General features: G+C 43.2%; 1 protein-coding gene across 13 annotated transcripts in view; it reads right to left on the bottom strand.

Moving 5' to 3' along the window:
* The window catches only part of LOC138580086 (protein FAM118A-like), a 1,834,209-nt gene that overhangs the window by 160,305 nt on the left and 1,648,225 nt on the right, over positions 1-25,679 (bottom strand). Inside the window, exon 12 of one of the 13 annotated variants that reach the window (XM_069650358.1) lies at positions 21,335-21,536. The exons of the other annotated variants lie outside the window; for them this stretch is intronic. Within the exon in view, the coding sequence (XP_069506459.1) occupies positions 21,520-21,536 (17 nt within the window). The 3' untranslated portion in view covers positions 21,335-21,519. Of the gene's footprint in view, positions 1-21,334; positions 21,537-25,679 lie in introns of those variants that run through there. 13 annotated transcript variants of the gene reach the window in all.

Raw genomic sequence — 25,679 nt, 5'->3', positions numbered from 1 at the left:
AATTGGGGTGTGAATGCAAGTGGTCCCAAGTCAGAGGGGCAGTCAGTGGCTACACTCCAAATGGGTTCTGAACCCCGGAGAATAGACAAAGAAACTAAAATGAAGTAGTCAAAATGGAGGGTAAGATGTCATTTCATATGTCCATTTGCCTAGCAAAAAGAGCTAAGAAAAGTAAGTCCTAAAATCAGTAAACATTCTCATTGTGTATGCGTATTAGAAGAGGTTGAGGATAGGTACTGTGCTCCTATCACTATTGAAGAACAATGTAGTGCCTTTGCAATGATTGACACAGGTGCCCAAGCAACAATAATGTCAAAAGAATTAATGAAAAGTATCAATGAAGGGAAATCCCCCCAAAATCATGTAAAGGCGAGGCAAAATGAAGGCCCTGTGCACAACTTCAATGGGGAAGAAATACCTATGAAAGGTATCACTGAAGTTAACACAAAAAAGGGAAGCATCGGATGTGACATCAAGTGTTGTTTGCACCCATTAATGAAATACTCTTTCTAATAGGAACGAATTGCCTGAAGAGATTATCGCCCCTCATTGATGGTGTAAATGGAGCATTGTGGTCCTTAGCTAAAAAGCCATTGAGACCTAAGAAAATAATGACTCAAAGCAACAGTGTGAAAGAATGCCACACCATTGCTAAATCAGAAAATGCAGTGGAAGTGTATCTTCAGAATGGCTGTGTGTCTAGAGTTACTGTCATTCTCATGTGTCAGGATGAAATGTGAGGAGAAAAAGGGAAGCAGTCTTTGGAGATTTATTTGGACCCAAAGAAAAACTGGCAAACAGAAATAGATGAAAACACGCTGTGTTTTTATCTAAATGAAGTAAAATGCAAACCAAATATTACTCCAGAGTTAAATCAAGAAAAACAAATGTTATGATGTTTTATACACATAGAACATTGCTTTGTACATAGTTCTGCAATTACATCAATGTATATAGTTCTGTTACCATGGTTACCTTTGTGTATGGTTCCAGAATGTCAAAGGGAACCATACACGAAGATGCCTGTTGAGGAAGGATGGCCTCCTGGGTCTTCTACAAAGAAACCTATGATTAACACATATATATGTGTGAGCAGACTTCTTATGAGAGGGAAAGCACTTCCTAACAATTGGCAACGAGGACTTGTGTTAATGAGGAAGCCCCCAGTCATCTCTACAGCATTTAACTCGACCTTATGCACTGCACGGCCGTTTATGAAAGGAAATGCACAAGTTGAACCCACAGGCAAGTCCATGTATTCGGCGACTTGTGACTTTGTGTGAATACTTGAAGAAAAAAGGCAAATATAATCCTGTTTGTGTACCTGTGTTCACTTGAAATGAGCGCGAGAATGAGAGGCCAACAGAAGGCTGTTTGGAATACAGCACCGCAACGTTGACGCAGCCACGCAGGACGCGGCAACTATTGATGTGTATGAGACGCTCTCTTCATTAGAGTAAAGCACCTAACAATGTGAGAGTTGCGTGCAGCCATTTTGTGTAAAGTTGCCATAGAAACACATTGCTGGAGTGTTTAAGTGAAAGCAATGTTACGGGTATCAATTTAAACAACATTACGCGTACCAAGATAAGGAAGGAAGCAGTGTTTGATGTGTACGCAACGCTACGCGCAAGCGGATTGAGGAGGAAAGTCACACGGGTGATCCCTGCATCACGATCTGACCCATTTGAATGACAAAATTCCAGTGCCACAAGTGAAGTGAAAGTGAAATGGTGCATATTCACGTGCAATTACACAGGTATTGAATGGAAGAATAGAAAACAAATAATAGGTAAAGGAAAGAAAAAGGAGGAAAGCAATTAAAAAAGTTTTTTAGCCTAAAAAAAATAAAAAAATAAAAATGCAGAACATTGCAGCTCGTAAAATTTTTGGCACTACCTGGAAACCCAATATGTCCATGGGAGCAATGGCAAGACAATTTTAAAGTCTACTTGAGAGCAATAGGTGGGTCCAAGTTTAATGATGACTTAAAGGAAGCCACACTACTCAATTGTGTGGGTGCAGAAGCACTCAGGATTTTGAGAATATTGCCTGCGTTGGACAGTACAGAAGAAGGCTCAGGAGATTCTTCAAGCGGAGCTAAGAAATATGAGACGGCAATTGCAAAACTAAATAAGCATTTTGGAAATAAGACCAACATTGTTTTAGAAAGGTACAGATTCTTCTCGAGGAAACAAAAGTGAAAGCATTGACGCTTATATAGCTGCATTAGGAGGTCTGTTATCCACATGTGTCTTCACAGGAGTGGCAGATGAATATTTGAGGGATCAACTAGTTCTTCATGTAGCAGATCCAAGAATCCAACAATGTTTGTGGCAAGCAAAGAACCCGACACTAGAACAAGCAATTCAAATTGCCAGATCTATAGAACTGGGTGAACAATGCATGAAAGAGGTCCAAAATAAAGTAGAGTGTACAGAAATAAAATCAGTCCAAGACATCTGCGATGGGCAATATGGTAAGGAAGAAGACGATTTGGTTGCCATCGTCAAGAGGATATTCAAATCTGATTTTGGAATAGGTTCCAGACAAGAGAAGGAGAATACATACAGACCACAAAACAAATTCTTTAAGTGTGGGTGGTACAGACATGTAAATGCTGAGAAAGATTGCCCAGCTCTTGCAGCTGAATGTTACAAATGTGGACAGATAGGTCATTTTGGCAAAGTGTGCCGCAACAACAAAGGAAGAGGCAGATTCAACACACGCCATGTGAGAAATGCTGGTCGTTATGGAAGAGGAAGCGGTAACATGACAAGTATAAAAGCTTTAGAAGAAATAGGTGGCCCAAGTAACATGTTTGCTATTTCGAATGGATTTGAGGATGATGTACAAATACTAGCTTTCACTCCAAATTAAGGCAGTCTGGGTCCATGGGTGCCAATGAAGATTAATGATATAACATTGCAAGTTATGGTTGATACAGGTTCTCTATATAAGATGGTTGATGTAGAAACCTATGTGAATGTACTTAAAAAGAAGATGGAAGAATTACAATTAACCAGAATAAGAGCGACTGGTTATGGCAAGACACCGATTAATATCATAGGATATACCTGGGTACACTTGGATTTTGAAGGGAGAAAGACGTACTGTAAGCTATATGTAGCCGAAAATGGGTTCTCCATAGTTGGATGGTGGGAACAAGTATCAATAAAAATCAGGATACATCCTGGTGAAAACGTACCCATTCTATGCATAACTGAAAACTGTTGTAATACGTCAGAAAACGTAGCCAAAAGTTTTCCCAAAGTGTTCAACGATAATATTGGTGTTCTTAAAGGATTCAAACATCGCATAGTACTCAAGAGAGGAGTAAAACCAGTAGTGCACAAAGTGAGAAACATAACGATTGGCACCAGAGAAGCGTTACAAAAAGAATTGGAGAAATTATGCACACAAGACATCATTGAACCTATTGAAAGTTCTGAATGGTTATCCCCAATGGTCATTGTGAAAATGCCAGATGGATCGATTAGAATGTGTCTCGATTTGAGAGATCTTAATGCCAGCATCTGGGTGGATCGCCACCCATTGCCAAATATTGGAGAAATGCTTAGCACAATGAAGCCTGCAAGATATTTTACGACATTAGATCTATCGTCTGCATATCACCAAGTTGTTTTAGATGAGGAATCCAGGCATCTTACATCATTCATAACACCTTTGGGAGCCTTTAGATATAAAAGAATGCCTTTTGGGCTGGCTTCAGCAGCTGCCGTTTTTCAGAGGCTAATGCATCATTTATTTAATGGTCTCCTAGGAGTGCACTATTTCCAAGATGACATATTAATATCTGCAATGTCTGAAGATGAGCATGATGCAATGTTATTAGGTGTGTTGCAAGTTATACAACAAAAAGACATGACACTCAAGATTGAGAAATGCAAGATAAAGCAAAATGAAGTAACTTACTTGGGCCATTGCATCAATGCTGATGGTATAACACCTAAATAATCGTTGGTTGACATTATTCTTAAAATCCCTGATCCAATCAACAAAGACCAACTCTGAAGTGTTTTAGGTTTAGCGGAATATTATTCCAAATTCGTAGATTATTACTCCTACAGGACTGAACAGATGAGAGAATTGATGTGTAAAGGTATAAAGTTTAATTGGTCGGAAGGGTGCAAGAAGGAATTCAAAATGATCAAGAACTTAATCAACAAGGCACCAGCACTCAAGATGTTTGACTCAAAGGCCAAGACCATGATTTCGGTAGACACCAGCAACATAGGCCTTGGGGGTGTATTAGAACAGGTACAAGGAGGAGATTGCCACGGCTCGCTCCCTTCGCTCCCGTCACTTGGGGGCATGTTTTGGGGTTTATTCCCTACTGGACATTTCCTCCGAACCTTATGCTACAGTGTTGTGATGAATTGGGAGCGCTAAAACCTTATTTTCAAAGTTACTTCCCTTCCGGATCCATTCCAGGTTTTTGGCAGCCAGCATGCTACTTTAATCTAATGACTGTGCTTCCCAGAATGCCTGGCTCACTGCTTCACCTCCTCCCTTGCAGGACAAGGTTGGGTGGAGGATAGGCAACACCTGTGGCTGCAGGTGCAGCAGGTGGCACACCTGATGGGTGTGCTCGTTAAGCAGCTTTAAAAGCCTCAGTTTACTTCAGTCCAGCGCTGGTCATTGTTGCAGTGTTCCTGTTGTGACTGGTCCCTTGTTCCTGGTTCCTAGCTTTTGTGCCTAGTTCCTAGTTCCTGTTTCTTGCTCCTCTGCCCTGGATTTCAAATTTATGTGCTTAATTGATTTCTGCTTTCTGGATTTCCCTTTCTGTCTTACTCTGTCTGCAGGTAACCTTTCTCTGTGCTCTACCCTTTGATGCAGCCCAATTTGCCTGTGTTCTGTTTCTTTGATGCTGTCCTTTGCTACTGAAAAACTTAATGCATTAGTCTTTCCCTTTATAAATTTAGCTTCCTGCCTTTTCTCCTTGGATGGGTGGGAAAGGTTTCCTTTTGTGATATCATTTTCCCTGCTCCTGATCCTTACCTTCTATTGGGATCCATTCCATGTTTTCCTTTGCACTTCTGCATTTATTTCCCATTGATTATTAGGTGTGGGGTGCAGTTGTAACTAGCCCATGTGTGAATGCCTTTTGTTTTCCTCTCTATTCTATAATCACATTTCCTACTTGCCCCTTGACTTGGGTCTTATGTATTTAGTTATCCTCCACCCATTGCTGTTATAGCCTTCTGGGTCCCAGTTTGATCAACTGGGTTTGTGGGTTTACTGACATTCAAGTGGTCTTTCCGGTCCTGGTGAGTACTGTTTCTAAGTTCCTTATTCAGTATCTTCCAGAGTGTCAGCTCACAGATCCTGTCCTTGCTTGCCCTCTACCTGGGCTTAGCGCTGTCAGTATCTGTAATAGCATAGTGGGTAAGGAGTTTGCAGACTTTCCTTTCAGTCATAAATTGTTCACTGTGCGATTCCGTGCACATTTCCCTTGACATATTCATTGCCTTCCTCCTTTCTTAACAGAATGACCAGCCGTTATTCCCGTTTGAATATGGCCAGTTTAAGAAAGAAAGGCAGCAAGGCCACTAACAAGTTTGTACAGAAAGCTTCCCTTACGTTTACCTGTGACAATCAAATCACTGATCCTGACTTAAATGAACTCCTTGTCACGAATGGGTATTTACGTGCAAAGTATTTCTCCCACAGGATGGCCCATCGTACATTGCCTGATCCTCGTTCTGTCTTTAATTTTGATCCAGATTCTATGTCCGCACAAGCCTTAGCAGCGGAAAACAACACACTGCTAGATTTATTACACACGAGTACCTCTGTTGTTGAACACCATGATTCCGGTTGTGCTTTATCTCAGATTGAACAGTTTCATGATTCAAACATAAAGAATGGAGGGGTTCCTTGCATATCTTGTTTTCAGCCCTCAGTCTACAGCTTACTCCTCTGCACAAGTACTTACTGTAGTCCCTAATACCAAGAGGTCTGATGTCAATAGTCTGCTTAAGGGAAACACAGACCAAGTCGGTAAGAGAGAGTATAGATCACAAAACCTGCAAGCAGTAAATGACAATGTACAATCAGTGCACATCCGGATGGCTAGGGCAGGATCCAGCCCTGATGCCACCATGCCTTCCCCTGTGCCTACTGATAGGGATGTACAGTTAAGGCGGGGCATGCTAAAAGCTGAACTTGAGGAGTTAAAACAAGAATGCATTACTTTACAAGAGGAGAGTAAGACCTTACAGTCTTTTCTGAATACACCTCAAACTTTATCCGTTGATGAAGTGAATACTGTTCAGTCCCTGAGTGCGGAGATTTTTGTAGGTCATGATACTTGTCAATATGAAAAATCTATTGGGAGTGAAAGTCCTTTTTCTAGCACAGCACTTATTCAGGGGACAGGTTCTGACAATTGTTCTACCGTTTGTCAGGAATTGCTGTTAGCTGAAGATTTACAAGCCACTCCTTTACCTAAGATTTCCTGTGTAGCAGTTTGTCATAATTCTGAGCTTGAACACATACATGCTTCTGATTTCCAAACATAATCCACAATGGTGGCATACACAGAATCAGTCACTACTGTAGGCTTAGGTTCTGTCCTTGATCTAGCTGCTGAGACTGAAGTAGACATTCAAGCTGATGTGGAAAACGATGCTACCTCTGTGTTTGCTCCTCCTTCTGCCAATTTTTGTAACAACGAACAGTCAAAGACAGTACAGAATTCTTGTTTTGATGGACTCTTTCCACAGTATACTCAACCAAAGACCCGGCAGGCGATTCCTGAACTGTTGATTGTTAATACGCCACTTTCTGAAGCTAAGACAGAGGAATGGACATTTGACGAAATCCTGATTAACAGAGACTTTACTATGGTGATTCCTCTGGTTGATTTTGACTTCTACAAAGGAAGAGACTCTGTGTGATCCACTAAGGAGAGGGACGGCATGGGTACAGCTCAGTCTTTGGTTACTGGTGCCAAGGAGTCAACCGCCCTAAAGGTGCTTTCCATTCCTGAGCCACATATGTGTCTGTCGACTTCTGGAGCTTCAGTCTGTCCTCCTACAACCATTGACTCTTCGATTATCCAGTCCACGGCTCTGCAGTCATCGTTGACACACGTGTCTTCAATCAATGAACAATTGCTATGTCTGCCAGTCACTCAAGAGCCTTCACCATGTACGTGGTCAGAGCCAAAAACCTTGACAAGTTTGTCTTCAGCTAACGAGACGGCTCCAGCTTGCATGCCCTCAGCCTCAGAATTTCCTCTGGCATGCCTGTTTTCGGCTACAGTGACTCATCCAGCGGATTATCTTTCTGACATGGAGCCTCCGGTAGCACATCCTGAGTGCATGTCTTCAGTCCCAGAGCCTACTGCTAGTTTGGCTTCAGTTCATGAGAGACCTGTATCCTGCTCAGTCTCGCTGCCAATATCGGAGGTGCACCTGTCTACTCTGTCTGATCATGTTGCATATTCTTCTACTTCAGTTACCTCCTGAATCCCAACCATTTATTACGGATGAACGTCCAGCCTGCCCTTCTTATGCTTCAGGGGGATCACCAGAATGCCTGCCTCTTACACAAGTTGATTCTCCCAACTGCTTGACTGTAGCATCAGCGCCTCCCGAATATGCAACATCTGAGTCTGAGACTTCTGCCAGCTCTCTCTTCAGAAACATCAAGCTGGATCACGACTCGGGAGGGCCTTACATGCGAGGCCGTTGGACTTGTCTGGAGTGTTACGAGAGGGAGACGGATACCATCCGCCATGGCCCAGTCACCGAACAAGTAGCCGACCAGGATAGCGGGCTTGACGGTTCGCATTTGGGGGCCGGTTTGGATCAGCCGTTTGACAGCTTTCTTGTTGCCGGATCCCACATGAGCCTGAGGGAGGGGACGGGCACGGCCCCCCAGCTGCAGCACCAGTCGGGTGCAAGTAGCCAAAGGAAGGGTATGACTGCTGCAGTTCAAGATGTGCCTGTTATTGCTCCTGCTGCGATTGTGCCTGATGTGCCAAGTACTGCGTCTATCACTCCTATCGGTATGCCAAACGTCCCTGCGGTTGTATCCCACGTGCAACAAGGTGGCTACATGACTGACACCAGGAGTGCCAGCCTCGTACAACCCATTGGACTTCCAGGCCCCCAAGGCGTGGAACAGATGCAGACGAACCTTGGTCACCCTCAACCACAGGCATTTACCTAGATGGATGATGGGAGAAGATCCAAACCTCTACCTCGGCCGCCACCTTCTTTTTCTGAGCATGAACATTTCCTGATTCCTGCTATTTTCTCACCTCCTGTGTGTCCGCTCTCGGCAGGGAGGCTACCAGAGCATCTACCATTGTCTAAAGCATGTTGCACCAGCCTGCCTCCCTCCTCAATGATGTATGAGTGTTCGCTCCCAGTGACTGAGCTTCCTGGACCTTCCAACTCTGCTTCGGGTCCTGCACGTCCTTCATGCCTTTCTTCGACCCATGAGTCTCTTCCTCACCGAAAACCTGCCTATGGCTCTTCTAGACTGCGGCCTGATTCTATTCATTCCAGTCCCTCTGCTTTTGCCCGCGGGTCATCGTTTCCATCAGTGCCACCTCCGAAGACAAAGCACTCCTGTCATGGAAGGAAGATGTTTTGTGCGGGTGACGGCCGCCTGGAGTCGGCCGTGGGAGGGGGTATAGTGTCACGGCTCGCTCCCTTCGCTCCCGTTCCCGTCACTTGGGGGCATGTTTTGGGGTTTATTCCCTACTGCACATTTCCTCCGAACCTTATGCTACAGTGTTGTGATGAATTGGGAGTGCTAAAACCTTATTTTCAAAGTTACTTCCCTTCCGGATCCATTCCAGGATTTTGGCAGCCAGCATGCTACTTCAATCTAATGACTATGCTTCCCAAAATGCCTGGCTCACTGCTTCACCTCCTCCCTTGCAGGACAAGGTTGGGTGGAGGATAGGCAACACCTGTGGCTGCAGGTGCAGCAGGCGGCACACCTGAGGGGTGTGCTCGTTAAGCAGCTTTAAAAGCCTCAGTTTACTTCAGTCCAGCGCTGGTCATTGTTGCAGTGTTCCTGTTGTGACTGGTCCCTTGTTCCTGGTTCCTAGCTTTTGCGCCTAGTTCCTAGTTCCTGTTTCTTGTTCATCTGCCCTGGATTTCAAATTCATGTGCTTAATTGATTTCTGCTTTCTGGATTTCCCTTTCTGTCTTCCTCTGTCTGCAGGCAACCTTTCTCTGTGCTCTACCCTTTGATGCAGCCCAATTTGCCTGTGTTCTGTTTCTTTGATGCTGTCCTTTGCTACTGAAAAACTTAATGCATTAGTCTTTCCCTTTATAGATTTAGCTTCCTGCCTTTTCTCCTTGGATGGGTGGGAAAGGTTTCCTTTTGTGATATCATTTTCCCTGCTCCTGATCCTTACCTTCTATTGGGATCCATTCCATGTTTTCCTTTGCACTTCTGCATTTATTTCCCATTGATTATTAGGTGTGGGGTGCAGTTGTAACTAGCCCATGTGTGAATGCCTTTTGTTTTCCTCTCTATTCTATAATCACATTTCCTACTTGCCCCTTGACTTGGGTCTTATGTATTTAGTTATCCTCCACCCATTGCTGTTATAGCCTTCTGGGTCCCAGTTTGATCAACTGGGTTCGTGGGTTTACTGACATTCAAGTGGTCTTTCCGGTCCTTGTGAGTACTGTTTCTAAGTTCCTTATTCAGTATCTTCCAGAGTGTCAGCTCAGAGATCCTGTCCTTGCTTGCCCTCTACGTGGGCTTAGCGCTGTCAGTATCTGTAATAGCATAGTGGGTAAGGAGTTTGCCGACTTTCCTTTCAGTCATAAGTTGTTCACTGTGCGATTCCGTGCACATTTCCCTTGACATATTCATTGCCTTCCTCCTTTCTTAACAGAGATGTTGTTCCTATTGCTTTTGCCTCCAGAACATTGAGAAGAGCAGAAAAAAATGGCTCGACCATTGAGAAGGAAGCTTTGGGAGTCAAGTGGATTTTAGAACACTTCAAAGTACTCATTTGGGGCATGCCTGTTGACATCACAAACTGATCACAAACCACTCATACATGTCCTGAATTCATAAAATCCACACATAACATCTCCACGAATAAGGAGGTGGACATTGATCATTATGCAATACAATGTTAAAATAAAATATACCCCTGGAAAAACAAATGTTGTAACAGATTGTTTTTCTCGGCTGCCGTGTGATACTGAAACAAGTGATAGTGATAACAAGGAGGAATTAACTGAAGATCAAAATATGGATTGTATAATAGCACATATTAATCCAAGTTTCTCAAAAGAATGGACTGAAGCCAGAGAGCAAGACAATGAACAGAAACTATTGAGAAAAGCCATTGCAAATGGTTGGAAAGACATTGAAGAGAACATTAAATCTTGGGAGAAAATAAAAGATGAGTTAAAGAGTGAGAATGCATGCATATATAGAGGAGATAGGAAAGTTCCCCCAATAAATATGAGAGAAACAATTATGAAAATTGCACATGAAGGTCATGTGGGGAGGAACCTAACCAAGAGAAGAGTGAGAGAAGCTTACTGGTGGCCCAATATGTGGGGTGAATTAGAAGCCCTAGTCATGGGCAGGTACTGCAAGAGCAATAAGCGACAAAGGTAAGTCAACTCAGATCACCCCACTACAGCCTGTAGAGATACACAGTACAGGCTGGACTAAACTGGCCATCGATATAGCTGGACCATATGAAACACTTGGACCAAAAAAATTCTATTTTATTATATTGGTTAAATATACATCCAAATGGGTGGAATGTGGAATCATTGAAGAGTCTAAATCAGCTATGAAAGTCATGAAATTTTTAGAGGAAATATTTAATAGAGAAGGTGAGCCACAAGAATTAATATCTGACAACGGAGTACAGTTTATGTCACAAGAAGTTCAGAAATGTTTGAAAGAGAGAGCTATCAAGCACAGTACAACAGCTTTATATCATCCCATGGTGAACGGATTAGTAGAAAGGATGAATCGCTTTATAAAAGGAATTATTCAGTTGGCTGTTGTCAATAATCTACCGCGGAAAGAGACACTCAAAGAGGCACTCAATACATACAAAGTTACTCCACACTCAGTAACCGAGGAAGAACCATTCACGTTAATGAGAGGGAGAATTGCCACAAACAGACTCAGACATGCTCGGATGACAAAAAAGAGAAACAAATAAAATAAATTTGGAGGGAATTGTCAATAAAGTGAAGAGAAAACAAGATGAATACAAAACATATTATGACAAACAAAAACATGTGCACGAAAGTAAGTTTGAGAAGGGCGATTGGGTTAGAGTGAAAGAACCCAAACATGTAATGAAAGGGGAGTCAAGATTTCGCCCTCCTCAGAGAGTATTGGATTGTTAAAAAAAAATCTGTAATTTTAGAGTATGGTAAGAAATGGTCTTGCAATGATATCATTTTGGCAAAGGAGTAGGAAGTATTGAGAAAGAAAAGAGAACAAAATAACAATGGTGAAATATTTAAAGACAAATATAATGACTCAGGATTTGCAAATAGTGGGAATACACAGGAGAAGATAACAGATCTAGAATCATCTAAAGAAATGATTGAGAACAATCGTATATCTTCAAGATCCAGGAAAGGAGTGTAGAATTATAAGCAAGACTATATATATTATAAAGACTTTTAAAATATGATGATGAAACAAAAAGACACAGGAGGTTTACCATCAACAATCTCCTCTACCGCTAACAACTGTCTGTATCCTTTTAAAACATTAACCACAAAAGTTATGTGTTAATGTTATTGTTTGATAAATGAATATAGAGGGGAAGATGTTATGATGTTTTATACACATAGAACATTGCTTTGTACATAGCTGCAAATACATCAATGTATATAGTTCTGTTACCATGCTTACCTTCGTGTATGGTTCCAGAATGTCAAAGGGAACCATACACGAAGATGTCTGTTGAGGATGGATGGCCTCCTGGGGGCTTCTACAAATAAACCTATGATTAACACATATATATGTGTGAGCGGACTTCTTATGAGAGGGAAAGCACTTCCTATCAACAAATTTCAACAATCTCAGAAATACACATGGGAGAAGGGCAAACATGGAACCCTATCCATGTGAATTGGCATTCTGAAATGATTGAAGCCACTTTGGCGCTTGAACATCAAAGGAGTTTCATTAGTGAAAAGGTACTCTGGCAAATACTTGATAGAGAGTAGATCCCAAAGTTTAAAATAAAGAACCAACACATCTTTGGCCTAGATGACCCTGAGTTGGGACAAAGAATTGCATGGAAGATGCATGTTAAGATTACAATTGGCTCTAAGAGCAGTCATCACAATGTGTGGACCGTGAGCGGAACATGAAACACATTTTATTTTGGCAATCACATCATGCACAGAATGTGTATGGTATTAGACTTTCTAAATCAAAAAGTCGGGTCCAGGTTGGGTGGAGCCGCACCTGAGTTTGAAGACAAAAGACAAGCTTACCATTGTGCCCAAATTACGCCATATGCAATTGAACTTCAGGTGAAAAAGAATGTTACCATTCCTGCATTTACCAGATGATTTACAGTAGCATTAAAATACAGGAAGGGACAACAGGGTTCTGAGGCATGGGTATGCCTAAATGAATCCATAAAGTAACAAGGGTTACAATGCAAATATACACCACTGTTAGGGATTGGGGATAGACCCATTCAAATCCTGGTGGACAATAAAGGGTGTCAAGACATTCATTTGGCAGAGAAGTCAGCATTTGGAATGACAATACAGAAATCTTACTACACTGCTGATTTCAGTAACCCAGTGATCAGGAACATCCCTGAAAGTTATGTGACTGCACAGGGTGAATTACCAGAATCATGGGAGTCTAAGCCTAAAGGAATCTTTAAAGTTCAGTCTGTACCCGTATGAGCCAAGTGAAATGTTATGCTGTCATCAGGAAGATTGTATCCTATTCAAATTAGGTTAATCTAAAAGCGAAAAACAGCATATTGAAATGGAGGTCAATATTCCAAAATATTTGAGTATAGCGATTCTCCAGAGAGACACTGCCACACGGTTAGAGGAAAGTACAGAGGTTATTCCTTTGGAGGATTTCCCAGAGTTTTCTAAAATGGTAGTGGAGCAGATTCAAGAGCTGCAGATGCTTGCACAAATTAAGAGGAAAAGCACCAAATGAGAAGAATATTCATGGGCTTCAAACAGGTTTTTGCCAAAGATGCATATGACTGTGGGCTGACTGATTTGCATGTAGCCGCACTACCAGAAGGACATGGTAGGGAGCCAGTGTTTGTGCAACAATACAGTTTAACCTTGGCATGTTTGGAATCACTAGTTGAAATAATCAAGAATTTAGAATCTAGAGGAATCATAGGCCTATTCAAAGTATATCAAATAGTCCTATATTAGGTGTGCTAAAACACAATGGCGCTTGTGTGCAGATCTATGAGAATTAAATAAAAAGGTACCTGTTTCAAGGTGGCCTCTTCCATTTATTGATCAGGGCCTTGCACAGGTTCACGGGTAAAAGGTGTTTACCACATTAGACCTTATAGCTGGATACTGGTGTGTGCCACTAGCTGATGATATTAAAAATGTGTTTGCACTTTCATTTGACAAATCACAATATGCGTGGTCCCGGACCCCTTTTGGGTATGTCAATAGTGGGAGTGAGTTTGGGATATTCCTGAGCTAGGCGCTCCAGGGTGCAGCTGAAAGAGGGGCAATAGTTTATGTGGATGATGTGCTAATCAGAAATGAAGATCTGAAAAGCCATTTTAATGAGATTAGACATGTACTCATTCAGCTACACAATGCTGGGGCAAAGGTATCTTTACAGAAAGCACAGTGGTGCAGAAAAAGAGTAAACTTCCTATGTCATTAAGTGAAGAAACAAGTGGAAGCGATTCAGAAACTAAAAGATCCCACTAAATTGAAAAGTTTAAAGAGCTTGTTAGGAATGACAAGTTACAACAGAAAATGCATTGGAAATTATGCAGAGATTACACAACCTTTGAAGATATTACTGAAGCAGGGTGTACCCTAGAAATGGGAAAAGGAACAAAGTGAGACAGTGGCCATGCTTAAAAGGGTATCTAATCAAGGCATCATATTTGGCATATCCAATAAGAAACAAGGATTTTTTGGTAGAAATAGGATTCACAGATCAATGTATGTCAGCAGTATTATATAAAAAACACAATGCAAATAACAAAACCATTGCCTATGCTAGCAAAGCATTGTCACAGGTAGAGACCAAATTTAGTGAAAGTGAACAAGAGCTTCTGACAACTGTCCGGGCATTACATAATTTCCGTCTCATAATTCAAAAGGGGAACGCTGATATTAGAAACAAATCTCCAGCCTCTGCAATTTCTGCAAAGTCAGAGAATCAGATCAGGGAATTTGGGCCAGTAAAGAATAACTTCACGGACATTGGATTTCCAGTAGAAGTGAGATATGGACAAAATAAAAAGAGCCCAGTTGCTCAAGGGCTAGCAGAGTTGCATGATTGTGGAGCTGTCTGTGTGTCTGATGACACAGAGCTAGAGACAAGTTTAAATTAATTTGAGCAATCCCCACCCAAGGCATTCGATGAAGAAACATGTAAGGACTTACCAACTGTATGAGTAGATGGATGTGCATACCATGTAGAAAATGATACTGAAGAAGAACTTTTAGCAGGAATAGAAAATGTATGGTTGAAATGTGACAGCATTCCAAGGTAGCATGAGGATAGCCACCAAAAGCAGTCAAGTGGCAGAACTGGCCGCTATTTATAAGGCAATATCTACAGCAGTAGAAAATACACACAAAAAAAACAGTTTTAGTCACTTATTCGGAATTTGCACGAAATAGTTTTGTGGAGTATTTACCTAGCTGGAAGGTGAAAGGGATGCTCACATACATAAGGATTCTAGCCTTACAATGGCCAAACAGGTAACTGCGATGGCATCCTCGATGGCATATACATGCAAACTAATTAGAGCGGCCAAACCCATCCTATCCACAAGTAGTTGTACTACACTGGCTAGAGCGCTCATCCTGTCCAAATTGGACTACTGCAACGTCCTATATCTTGATTCCAATAAAAACCTCACCAGAAAAATTCAAACTCTTCAGAACAACGCCCTGAGAGCAGCACTAGGAATAGCTAGAAAGGAACATATCTCGGAAGTAAGGTGTTACATCTTCTTATCTGCGCTGGTCCTGTGGCACTGCAGCCGCCTTTGCCATTCATTGTTGGTTTCTTCCCCCAAGATGGCTGATGATTTTCCCAGGCTCTCTTGGATGGATTGTGCACCTTATGCACATACGTTTCTGACATCTTGTGCTGATCATGTGACCGCATATAATGATCACATTTCCGACAGTCAGTGCGTCGCTACTCTTAGGAAAGACGCTTCATAACTTACCAATTCTACGTATTCAATATCCTTTCTCCTTATAGTTCTTCATTTCTAACCCTCTCTCTCTCTCTTGCGGTGAATTAAATCTGTGCAACCCTGTTTCCAGCATTCAGCCATCCTCAGCGCCTATCCTGCTTCCCTCACGACAGACCCGCCTCAGACGTCTACCTTTCTCTCATACAGGCTGACTTCTCCACCATCTACCAGCACCTTCCATTTGGCTCCCAACCCACCAAGCCTAATCTCTTCTACGGCCTCAGACTTACTGAATGATACATTTCATTCTTCTTCCATTTCAGATTGGGGCTTATGGGTACCTTAGAATAGTTTTTCCACATTCCCATCTCTTTTTTCTCGCTTGGTATTACCTTTTCCCTTTGTTTGCTAGGATTCCTTCTGCTCTTATTGACTGCCCATAGTTCTTACCTGTTACTGTTTCCCGGTAGGTTTCACTTCCGATTACACTTCTTTCTTTCCCCAAACTTGCTACTTTCACTCACTTACCTGTTGTCTTATCTTCTCAGTGAAGCTAATTCGCTGGAACGATCCCGGGAACAACGCAGCTCATCAATCCGAGGATTAGCACCGGCATTTCACATCATCCAGGTTCCGAAGTCCTCCAGACCCTGTGACACATCAGGGTTTTCTTCCACAGAGGGTTTCCCTGGGAACACTGCCTTCCCTCAGTCTGTAAGGCTTCCTATTCAGGCGGTGGGAGGTAGAATTAACAGGGAAATCTTCTACATCTGCAATCTAAAGTCACTGCTGTCTGACCAGGTTAGTCTGTTTCTATATCTGCAAAACCAAAGATATTCATTGATTGTGTTATTACGATATCAACCGTAGTCAGAGTTAACAGATAAACAGATAGCGATGCCCGTGCTTACAGCAGTGAATATGGAACAGCAGATGCAGCAGACGATGGCTGCTATGCAATCTATGTCCCATGAAGTCCAAACACTTAAGCAAGAAAATGCACAGTTAAAACAGCAGATAGCTCGCGCCATTCCTGAGGTGCTCTCTTCAACCTTGCCATCAGGCAAGTTCGACGGGAATCCCCATAAGCTAAAAGAATTTTTGGATAGTTGTACAATTGAATTTACTTTCAAGTCACGCTATTTTCCGTCTGACAAAGATAAGGTCAGATTTCTAATTTCCCATCTAACGGGTGCAGCTCTCGCTTGGGCCACTCCATAAGTAACCTCAGGAAATGTAATACTGGACTCCTATCCAGCTTTCGTTAATAGTCTAAAGACTATGTTCAGTAGACAAGAGATATCTGTAGCCTCTCAGGAGCGGCTTCTAGATCTGAGACAAGGGAATAAGGATCTCTTGACCTACATAACCCAGTTCAAACAACTATCCTCGGAGACTGCTTGGCCAGATGAGGCCCTCCTCACTCTCGTCCGAAGGGGTCTCACAGAGGAATTGAAGGATGAGGTCTCGAGGGTACCTCGTCCTGCAAACCTAGCCGACATGATTACGGTAAACATGCAAATGGATTATCGTCTCAGAGAACGGCTTCAAGAACAGAAGAAAGGAAGGGTATCTCACTTTCGGTCCGAAGGCCTTCCACCTTAAGCTAAAACTCTGCCAATGGAGGAACCCATGCAGATAGGGGCAGCGCGAGGTCCTTTAACGGCAGGAGAAAAAGAGCGGAGTAAAACCCTTGGTTTATGTATGTATTGCGGTTCATCTACCCATGTATTAAGGGATTGCCCAACTGTTCCTCCTCGTCAATCAAGACCATTTAACCTACAAGGTCAGGGAAACTCCAAAACCCTATCGTAAGAGGAACCGCGACTGGGGTTTTTAAAAAGGGTTCTTCGAGCTCTTATGAATTATTGCATGCTTCCCCACCAGCTGATCTTTCTATGGTTGTCATATCCATAACTTTAGTACTTCAGAATCAGGTACTCCAAGGGGTTCCTGCCCTTGTGGACTCTGGAGCCGCTGGGAACTTTATAGATGACAAATGGGCAGAAGCAAGAGAAATAGAGCGTTTAACTAAAGCCTTTATTACTCATATTCAAGGGGTTGACGGCTGCCCTCTAAGTTCAGGGCCTATACGAGAGCAGACCAAACCCATCACTTGCATGATCTCTTCACATCAGGAAACCCTTAGCTTTGATATTATTAAAGCCGCTCACTTTCCCATGATTCTGGGACTGCCATGGTTGCGATTACACAACCCGTTTATTAACTGGTCTACAGGCACTCTCTCCTTAGGATCCGATCATTGTGTGGCACACTGCCTGTCCCAAGAATCAGTGGGGATTCGCATCCCTTCACAAGCTAATTCTTCCACCAAGATAACTACAGTAGGCCAAGTGGGCCGGATTCCAGAGTGTTACAATCAGTATTTAACCGTGTTTTCCACGCCGCAGTTTCCAACCTAACCTCCTCATCGGAGAGATGACTGCCACATAGATTTGATTCCCGATCAACCTATACCCTTTGGACGCATGTATATGTTGTCACAACGCGAAAAGACAGCACTCAAAGATTATCTCCACACAAACCTGCAAAACGGTGTTATCACTGAATCAACCTAACCGGCTGGAGCATCTTTCTTTTTTGTTCCAAAAAAAGATACAGAGGAATTGAGGCCATGTATAGATTACCGGGGTCTTAATAAGTTCACGGTTGTGGACAAGTACCCCATGCCGTTAATTCCAGACATCCTGGAGGCAGTGCGAGGGGCAACGATGTACACAAAGATAGATCTCCGTGGGGCCTATCAATTTATCCGGATTGCCCCTGGGGACGAATGGAAGACCGCTTTCGAACGCCATTCGGACATTATGAATATCATGTCATGCCGTTCGGTCTATCCAATGCTCCTGCAGTGTTCCAGCGGTTTATGGATCATCTCTTTGCAGACATTTTGTTGCATTTTGTGGTTATTTACTGCTATGATATTTTTGTTTTTTCATCAAACGAGGTCGACCATGTGAATCATGTAGCTCTGGTTTTGGATCGACTCCAGTCCAATCAGCTGTACTGCAAGGCTGAGAAGTGTGAATTCCATCAGACCCAGATCAACTATCTCGGTTTCATCCTTTCCGCGCAGCGTGTTTCCATGGATCCTAGGAAGGTGTCTGCAGTTTCAGAATAGCCATCTCCATCAAACGTCAAGGATATTCAGCATTTTCTTGGTTTTGCCAATTTTTATCGAAGGTTTATACCTCGTTTCTCGGAAACCATTCTTCCAATCACTAAATTGCTAAGAAAAAATGCTTGATTCTCCTGGAACTCGCAAGCTCAAGGTTCCTTCGAACTGTTAAAACATTTCTTTTCCTCAGCCCCGATTTTGGTCATGCCAGACCAGTCCAAGCAGTTTATTGTAGAAACGGACGCTTCACATTATGCCTTGGGAGCTGTTCTTTTACAAAGATCTGCCTTAGGGGAAGAATCACTGGTTGCCTACCTGTCTAAGACTTTCAACTCGTCCGAGATAAATAACTCAGTCCTCGAAAAGGAATTACTAGCCATAAAAAGATCTTTCGAGGAGTGGAGACATTTATTGTTGGGCTCTCCCCATCCTATTGAGGTTCGAACGTATCATCAAAACTTGGAGGTATTACAACAGGCCCAAACAACCAACATTTGTCAGTCTCGGTGGGCACATTTCTTCCTGCCATTTCGGATATTATTTACCTTTGTTCCGGGAAAACAGAATCTTAGAGCAGACGCCCTTTCTCGTAAGGATCAACCCACAGCTAGATTTAGGTCTGAATTTCTGTTTCCAAGAGCCAGTTTCATTTCCGTGTTAACAGACTTCCTTAAAACAATTAGACAAGCAACTACCCAGCATCTTCAGTTATGCAACGATCTTCTACCGACTTACCATCTTACGATGAACCAACAATTTCTTTTTTCATGAAAATCAAGTATTTGTTCCTTCTACCGCTCTGCAAAATGTTCTTCATATGTGTCATGACACTCGGGCAGCTGGTCATCAAGGATATCACTCCACTTTGGATCTGATCAAATGCCATTTCTGGTGGCCAACTCTTCGTGCAGATGTTCGAGACAATGTCTTGGCCTGTGTCACATGTCGCCAATCCAAGACTTCTCGTCAAAACCCTTTGGGTCTACTCATCCTTATGCCTATTCCTGACAGACTCTGGCAGGTTATTTCTACAGACTTTATAGTGGACCTTACACAGTCACAACACCATCATGGTGACTATAGACTACTTCACAAAGATGGCTCATTTCATCCTGTTACCCAAGCTGCCCAATGCTGATTGTATGTCTCGGATATTTATCGCTGAGATTTTCTCTCGACATGGTTTGCCGGACACTATAGTTTCTGAAAGGGGACCCCAATATACTTCTCTTTTTTGGCAGAAGCTGTGTACTTACTTGGGAATATGAAGGGCTCTGAGATCTGGATACCACCCACAAACGAATAGACAGACTGAGCGTCTCAACCAAAACTTGGAGGGCTATTTATGCTGCTTTGTATCTGCCGCACAGTATGGTTGGGTCGAACTCTTACCTTTGGCGGAATTTGCTTATAATAACTCCCACCATACTGCCCTAAAGACGAGTCCCTTTCACTGCTCTTATGGTTACCATCCTGCCTTTGTTCCTTCTGTTAATCCTCCTTCTTCTCGTGTTCCTGGTGTGGATAGTCTCCTAGCTGACATACAACTTGGTCATCGTCTCGCCCGTCAGGCTCTTCAGGCAGCTCAGGATCGGGCCAAGAGTCATCGGATGGCTATTCCGGTTTTTGACTGTTGGGGACTCTGTCTGGTTGCCATCCTGCTTTCTCCCTCGTCACTTGGTTCCTTCAAAGCTCTCTCCCCGGTTTTTTGGTCCATTCAAGGTGTTGTCTCTGGTGGGTTCTGCTGCGGTTCGTCTTTTGCTGCCTTATTCTTGGTCAAGAATACATCCTGTTTTCCACGTGTCCCAAATTAATTTATCTGTTCCAGATAATTTCCAGCAGAATCAGGTGGCTCATCCTCCCCCCGTTTCCACTCCTTTGGGTCCTGAATTTGAGGTTGCTGGCATCTGCGATTCTCATTACTGCAGGGGTCGCCTTCAGTTCTTGGTGGATTGGAAGGGTTAAGGCCCAGCTGACCAGTCTTGGGAACCGGCTTCGGGGGTTCATGCTCCCGGTTTGGTACGCCGCTTTTTCCGGCTGCATCCTGGTAAGCCGGGTTCTCCGCTCTTGCATACTGTTACATCTTCTTATCAGCGCTGATCCCTGTGGCATTGCGGCTGCCTTTGCCATTCATTGTTGGTTTCTTCCCCCATGATGGCTGACGATTTGCCCAGGCTCCCTTGGATGGATTGTGCAGCTTATGCACGTACGTTTCTGATGTCTTGTGCTGATCATGTGACCGCATATAACGATCACATTTCCGACAGTCAGTGCGTCGCTACTCTTAGGAAAGATGCATCGTAAGTTACCGATTCTAGTTGTTCAATATACTTTCTACTTATAGTTCCTCATTTCTAACCCCCTCTCTCTCTCTTGCGGTGAATTAGATCTGTGCAACCCTGTCTCCAGCATTCAGCCGTCCTCAGCGCCTATCCTGCTTCCCTCACGACAGACCCGCCTCAGACGTCTACCTTCCTCTCGTACGGACTGACTTCTCTGCCATCTACCAGCACCTTTCATTTGGCTCCCAACCCGCCAAGCCCAATCTCTTCTACGGCCTCGGACTTACTGAATGATACATTTCATTCTTCTTCCATTTCAGACTGGGGCTTGTAAGTACCTTAGAACAGTTCTTCCACATTCCCATCTCTTTTTTCACGCTTGGTATTAACTTTTGTTTGCTGGGAGCCCTTCTGCTCTTATCGACTTCCCATATATCTTACTTGTTACTGTTTACCGGTAGGTTTCACTTCCGATTACACTTCTTTCTTTCCCCAAACTTGCTATTTTCACTCACTTACCTGTTGTCTTATCTTCTCAGTGAAGCTCATTTGCTGGAACAATCCCGTGAACAACGGAGCTCATCATTCCGAACACGAGGATTAGCACCAGCATTTCACATCATCCAGGTTCCGAAGTCCTCCAGATCCTCCGACACATCAGGGTTTTCTTCCCCAGAGGGTTTCCCTGGGAACACTGCCTTCCCTCAGTCTGTAAGGTTTCCTATTCAGGCAGAGGGAGGTAGAATTAACAGGGAAATCTTCTACATCTGCAATCTAAAGTCACTGCTGTCTGACCAGGTTAGTCTGTTTCTATATCTGCAATACCAAATATATTCATTGATTGTGTTATTACGATATCAACGGTAGTCAGAGTTAACATAAGGAGGCAAAACAACTGGCTCTCCACCAGTGATAAAATCCTGCTAAAAACTGCCTCACTAACCTACAAATGCCTTAATAATGCGGCACCCTGCTATCTCACAGACAGGATCAACAGAAAATCTTCCTACTCTTCCAACAGAGAGGCCCACACTAACTGTCTGACAGTCCCAAATTTCAAATTGACTAAAGTTGGAGGCAACAGGTTCCCAATCAAAGCTGCCCAATTTTGGAACTCCCTACCCCCTTCTCTGAGGGCTAACCAAACCTATTCCAACTTCAGACTTAACATCATTAACTGGTTCAAAGAAAATTACCATTAACTATCAGAAATGACATTATTACTACCAACCTTGACCTCTACAGCATTACTCAGAAATGTCTTATACCCTATCCCCTTATCCCTATTGTAAATCAAAACTCACAATCCTAACCCGACAGATCACCTCTCTCTCTCTTCTGTGCAACCTTTCCATATGTATATAGGTATTGTACATATCTATTTTCAACAATCAAAAATTAGCTGCCACTTTATAAATATGCATTTTGTAACCTGTATGCTTACTACATGTATATATGTAATGTACATATCTATGTCGTTATTGTAAGCTAAATGTCACTTTATAACTATGTACTTTGTGTGTGCCCTGATACCCTCGGGTCTGGTACGCATTATAAATAAATAAACAAACACACAAACATATAAACAAGAAGCCGCTTAAACATGGCAAGATAATTCAAGCTATAGACAAACTTGTGTCAGAAAATGACCTGATAATACATTGTAGGAAAATACATGGTCATTTGAAAACACCAGGTGAGGAAAAGGAAGGAAATGATAGACAGATCAATTAGCCAATATTGGAGCTCTAATGGGGGAGTTATTTTCTATTGAATAACTGCTTGGTAAAATACAGGTGAATGCGATAACACGTCCAAAAACTTCTAAAACAGTTGAACAGACTGTGGCGCAATGGAGCTTTGATACTCCAGATCAAGACTTAATTAAGGCACAAAAGGAAGATCTTATTCTAGGCCCATTTTACAACCATTTGCTAGATGCAGAACAAAATCAACTGACTGAAGAGGACTGTAAAGGGAAAGAGCAACTGAGAGTGCTATTAAAAAACAAAAAGAGAATTAGGTTACACGATGGACTGATGATTAGTGAATCCGTGACAGGCCAAATACAATAGGTAGTGCCTTTGTCATTTCGGGAATTGATGTTACATCATGCCCACGATGACATAACTGCAGCACACAGAGGTTCACAGAAGATCTTGGAAATTTTAAAAGATTACGCATATTGGCCACACATGTCTCAAACTGTTGAGCTCTACATCAGAGTGTGTTTAGTGTGTGCACAGTTTCAGCCTGTGCCACCAGTTCATAGAGCACCATTAATGGAAAGGGGTATGATACTTCATGGTCTGATTTACAAGTCGATTATGTAGGGCCTGTGAGGAGATCAGCAAGGGGAAACAGATACATGCTGACAGTCATTTGTCTAATGTCTAAATGGATGATTTACAAGCAAACTGCTGCCACTTTACTTGTAAATCATATGTTCTCAAGATTTGGTTTGCCTCAAAGAATAGAATCAGACCATGTAAGTCGTTTCACTAGTGCATTAATGTCATACGCCATAATATGTCCTGGCGCATATGGCCCCGCTTCTGTTTGAGGGGACGCTGAAGCTCCATAAGGTTTCCTCCATCGTCCGATCAGCGGTCTAGTTCTTTTTCCACTCATGGACTTAGGAGCACATAAGCCATGCCCACACTCCTTCGCATTGCTTTGCAACCCTTCACGGTCAGCTACCCTCTCGCACTACTGCTGTTGCTATACGCTAGTTCTCCTACTACTTTCTATTCCGTGCCTCGGCCGGAGTTTTCTTTCTGTTCTTTCTTTCCGCTCTGTGTTTGTTGTTTTGGTTTACTTTGCTTCGGCGCCGTACGCACATTTCTTTCCGTTCGGGCCGCCTGGTCGCTCTCGCTTCCTTCCTCCTGTTTGTTTTCTTTGCTCCGCCCCTGGTTCCCCGTCTCCTACTTTCTCCTCCCTGCTTCCTTCTATTGTTTTGCTTACCTGTTTGCTGAAGAGCCCTCCTGTCATCCACAGTTATAATACTTCCTGTTTCCTGGATTTTTCATTTTGGACACCTAAAGACCTTTTCATTACCAACGGAGCCCGGATTCCAAAAGGAAACCAGCCACAGCTAGACTTCATTCAGGGATTTTTTACGCCTTACTTGGCTTTTTCCCCATTCGGTCGCTCCCGGGATGGGGGGTCACAGCGTGGCTCCCTGATAAGCCTTCACTGTGGCTTTCTCTCGTGCGAGACACAATCTTCAGGCCAAAAAAGAAAAGGATTATAGAGTCAGAAGACCACTAAGCCCGGTGGACATGAACTCCAACGGATCAGGTGAGGAGGAGGAGGAGGGAAGTAGGGAAATTAAGCACACACAAAGTACAGAGTCTGACAGTTTTCAACGCCCTATACCAGATATGGCCACTGCAGAACTATTGCAGGAGCTGGTAGCAGCTGTTCAAAACCTCTCCTTAGAAATGCAAAACATCAAGGCTGAAAACAACCTCCTAAAACAGATGGTGGCAACTCGTGAACCACCGTCCACAGACCTACCTCCCATGGCACTCTCTTCCGGCAAGTTTGAAGGGGCCCGGAAAAGATTGAAGGAGTTTCTAGATGCCTGCAATGTATACTTCACTTTCAGAACCCGCACATACGCCTCTGATCACGCTAAAGTGGGCTTTCTGGTATCAAACATGTCTGGTAATGCCTTAGCATGGGCTACTCCCTTAGTCACCGGAACAGATCCCCTGAAGTATACATTTGAAAGACCAGAAATCGCCATGGCGGCAGGTGAAGACCTGCTTGACGTTCGACAAGGTCAAGCGGACGTTATGTCATATATCTCTTCATTTAAAAGACTGGCCACAGAGGCAGGGTGGTCTGAACAGTCTCAGTCCATAATATTCAGACGCAGTCTCAGAGAACGATTTGAAGGATAAACTAGCTCGATCCCCGCGTCCAGCTTCTCTCGCAGAATTGATGGCTGCCGCTCTTCAGATCGAATTCCGGATGTAAGAGAGACGACACGAGAGACGCCGTTTCCGTCTTTCTTTCTCTAGGAATCCCTCTCCTCCTCCCGTTGCCAAACAGACGGAAGAGCCTCTGCAGATTGGAACAGCCCGTCGCTCTCTTACATCGGAAGAATGTAAAAGATGGAGAGAACAAGGCCTCTGTGCCTATTGCAGTTCAGACCAACACTCAATATGGAACTGCACCGAATTACCAACTAAACAGCCGGGAAATGAAAGCCCTCAATCCTAGAAGGGACGGGATATCGAGGGGAACTCTTCAGTCCCTATGTGTCGATGTCGATTAGATCCACTGACGTCTCGGAGGACTCTCGCCTTATGGTTCTTGCTGTGAAAGTTAAGGTAGACAGCAACCAAGTGGAAGCATTGGCCTTGCTAGACTGTGGTGCTGCAGGAAACTTTGCAGACACACTTTGGGTGGACAAGGTCGGATTAAGGCCATGGACGTCATTTAGGGGCCGTCAGGGGTCGCAACTGCGACCCCTGAGGTATCCCTTGCTACCCCTGTGGTCTCCCTTTTTACCCCTAAAAAAAAGCAAAAAATAAAATGTTTCTTTTTATTATTATTATGTTCTTTACATTGAGGCTCATGGGCTGTGGCCAGCAGCATGTGGCCCTTTGTTTCTGGAGTGGCTGATTTTCGGATGGCTATAGACGGTAAGATAGCTCAATGGGTTGAGCACTGGCTACTGCAATGTGTGTGTGATCTGTAGGTTGCAGGTTCAACTCCCATCAAGGTTAACACAGCCTTTCATTCTGCTGAGGCTGTTAAATGAGTGCCAAAACAGGTTGGGTGATATTGTATGTAGATGTGTTCTATGTGAAGCGCTTAAGCTTAAGTGCTATATAATAACACATCATTATCG

The sequence above is a fragment of the Ambystoma mexicanum genome, chromosome 3p, assembly GCF_040938575.1.
Source record: "Ambystoma mexicanum isolate Mex_15411 chromosome 3p, UKY_AmexF1_1, whole genome shotgun sequence".
Taxonomy (NCBI): domain Eukaryota; kingdom Metazoa; phylum Chordata; class Amphibia; order Caudata; family Ambystomatidae; genus Ambystoma; species Ambystoma mexicanum.
Note: the sequence above shows the minus strand (reverse complement) of the source record. Positions and strands in the feature narration are given on the sequence as shown.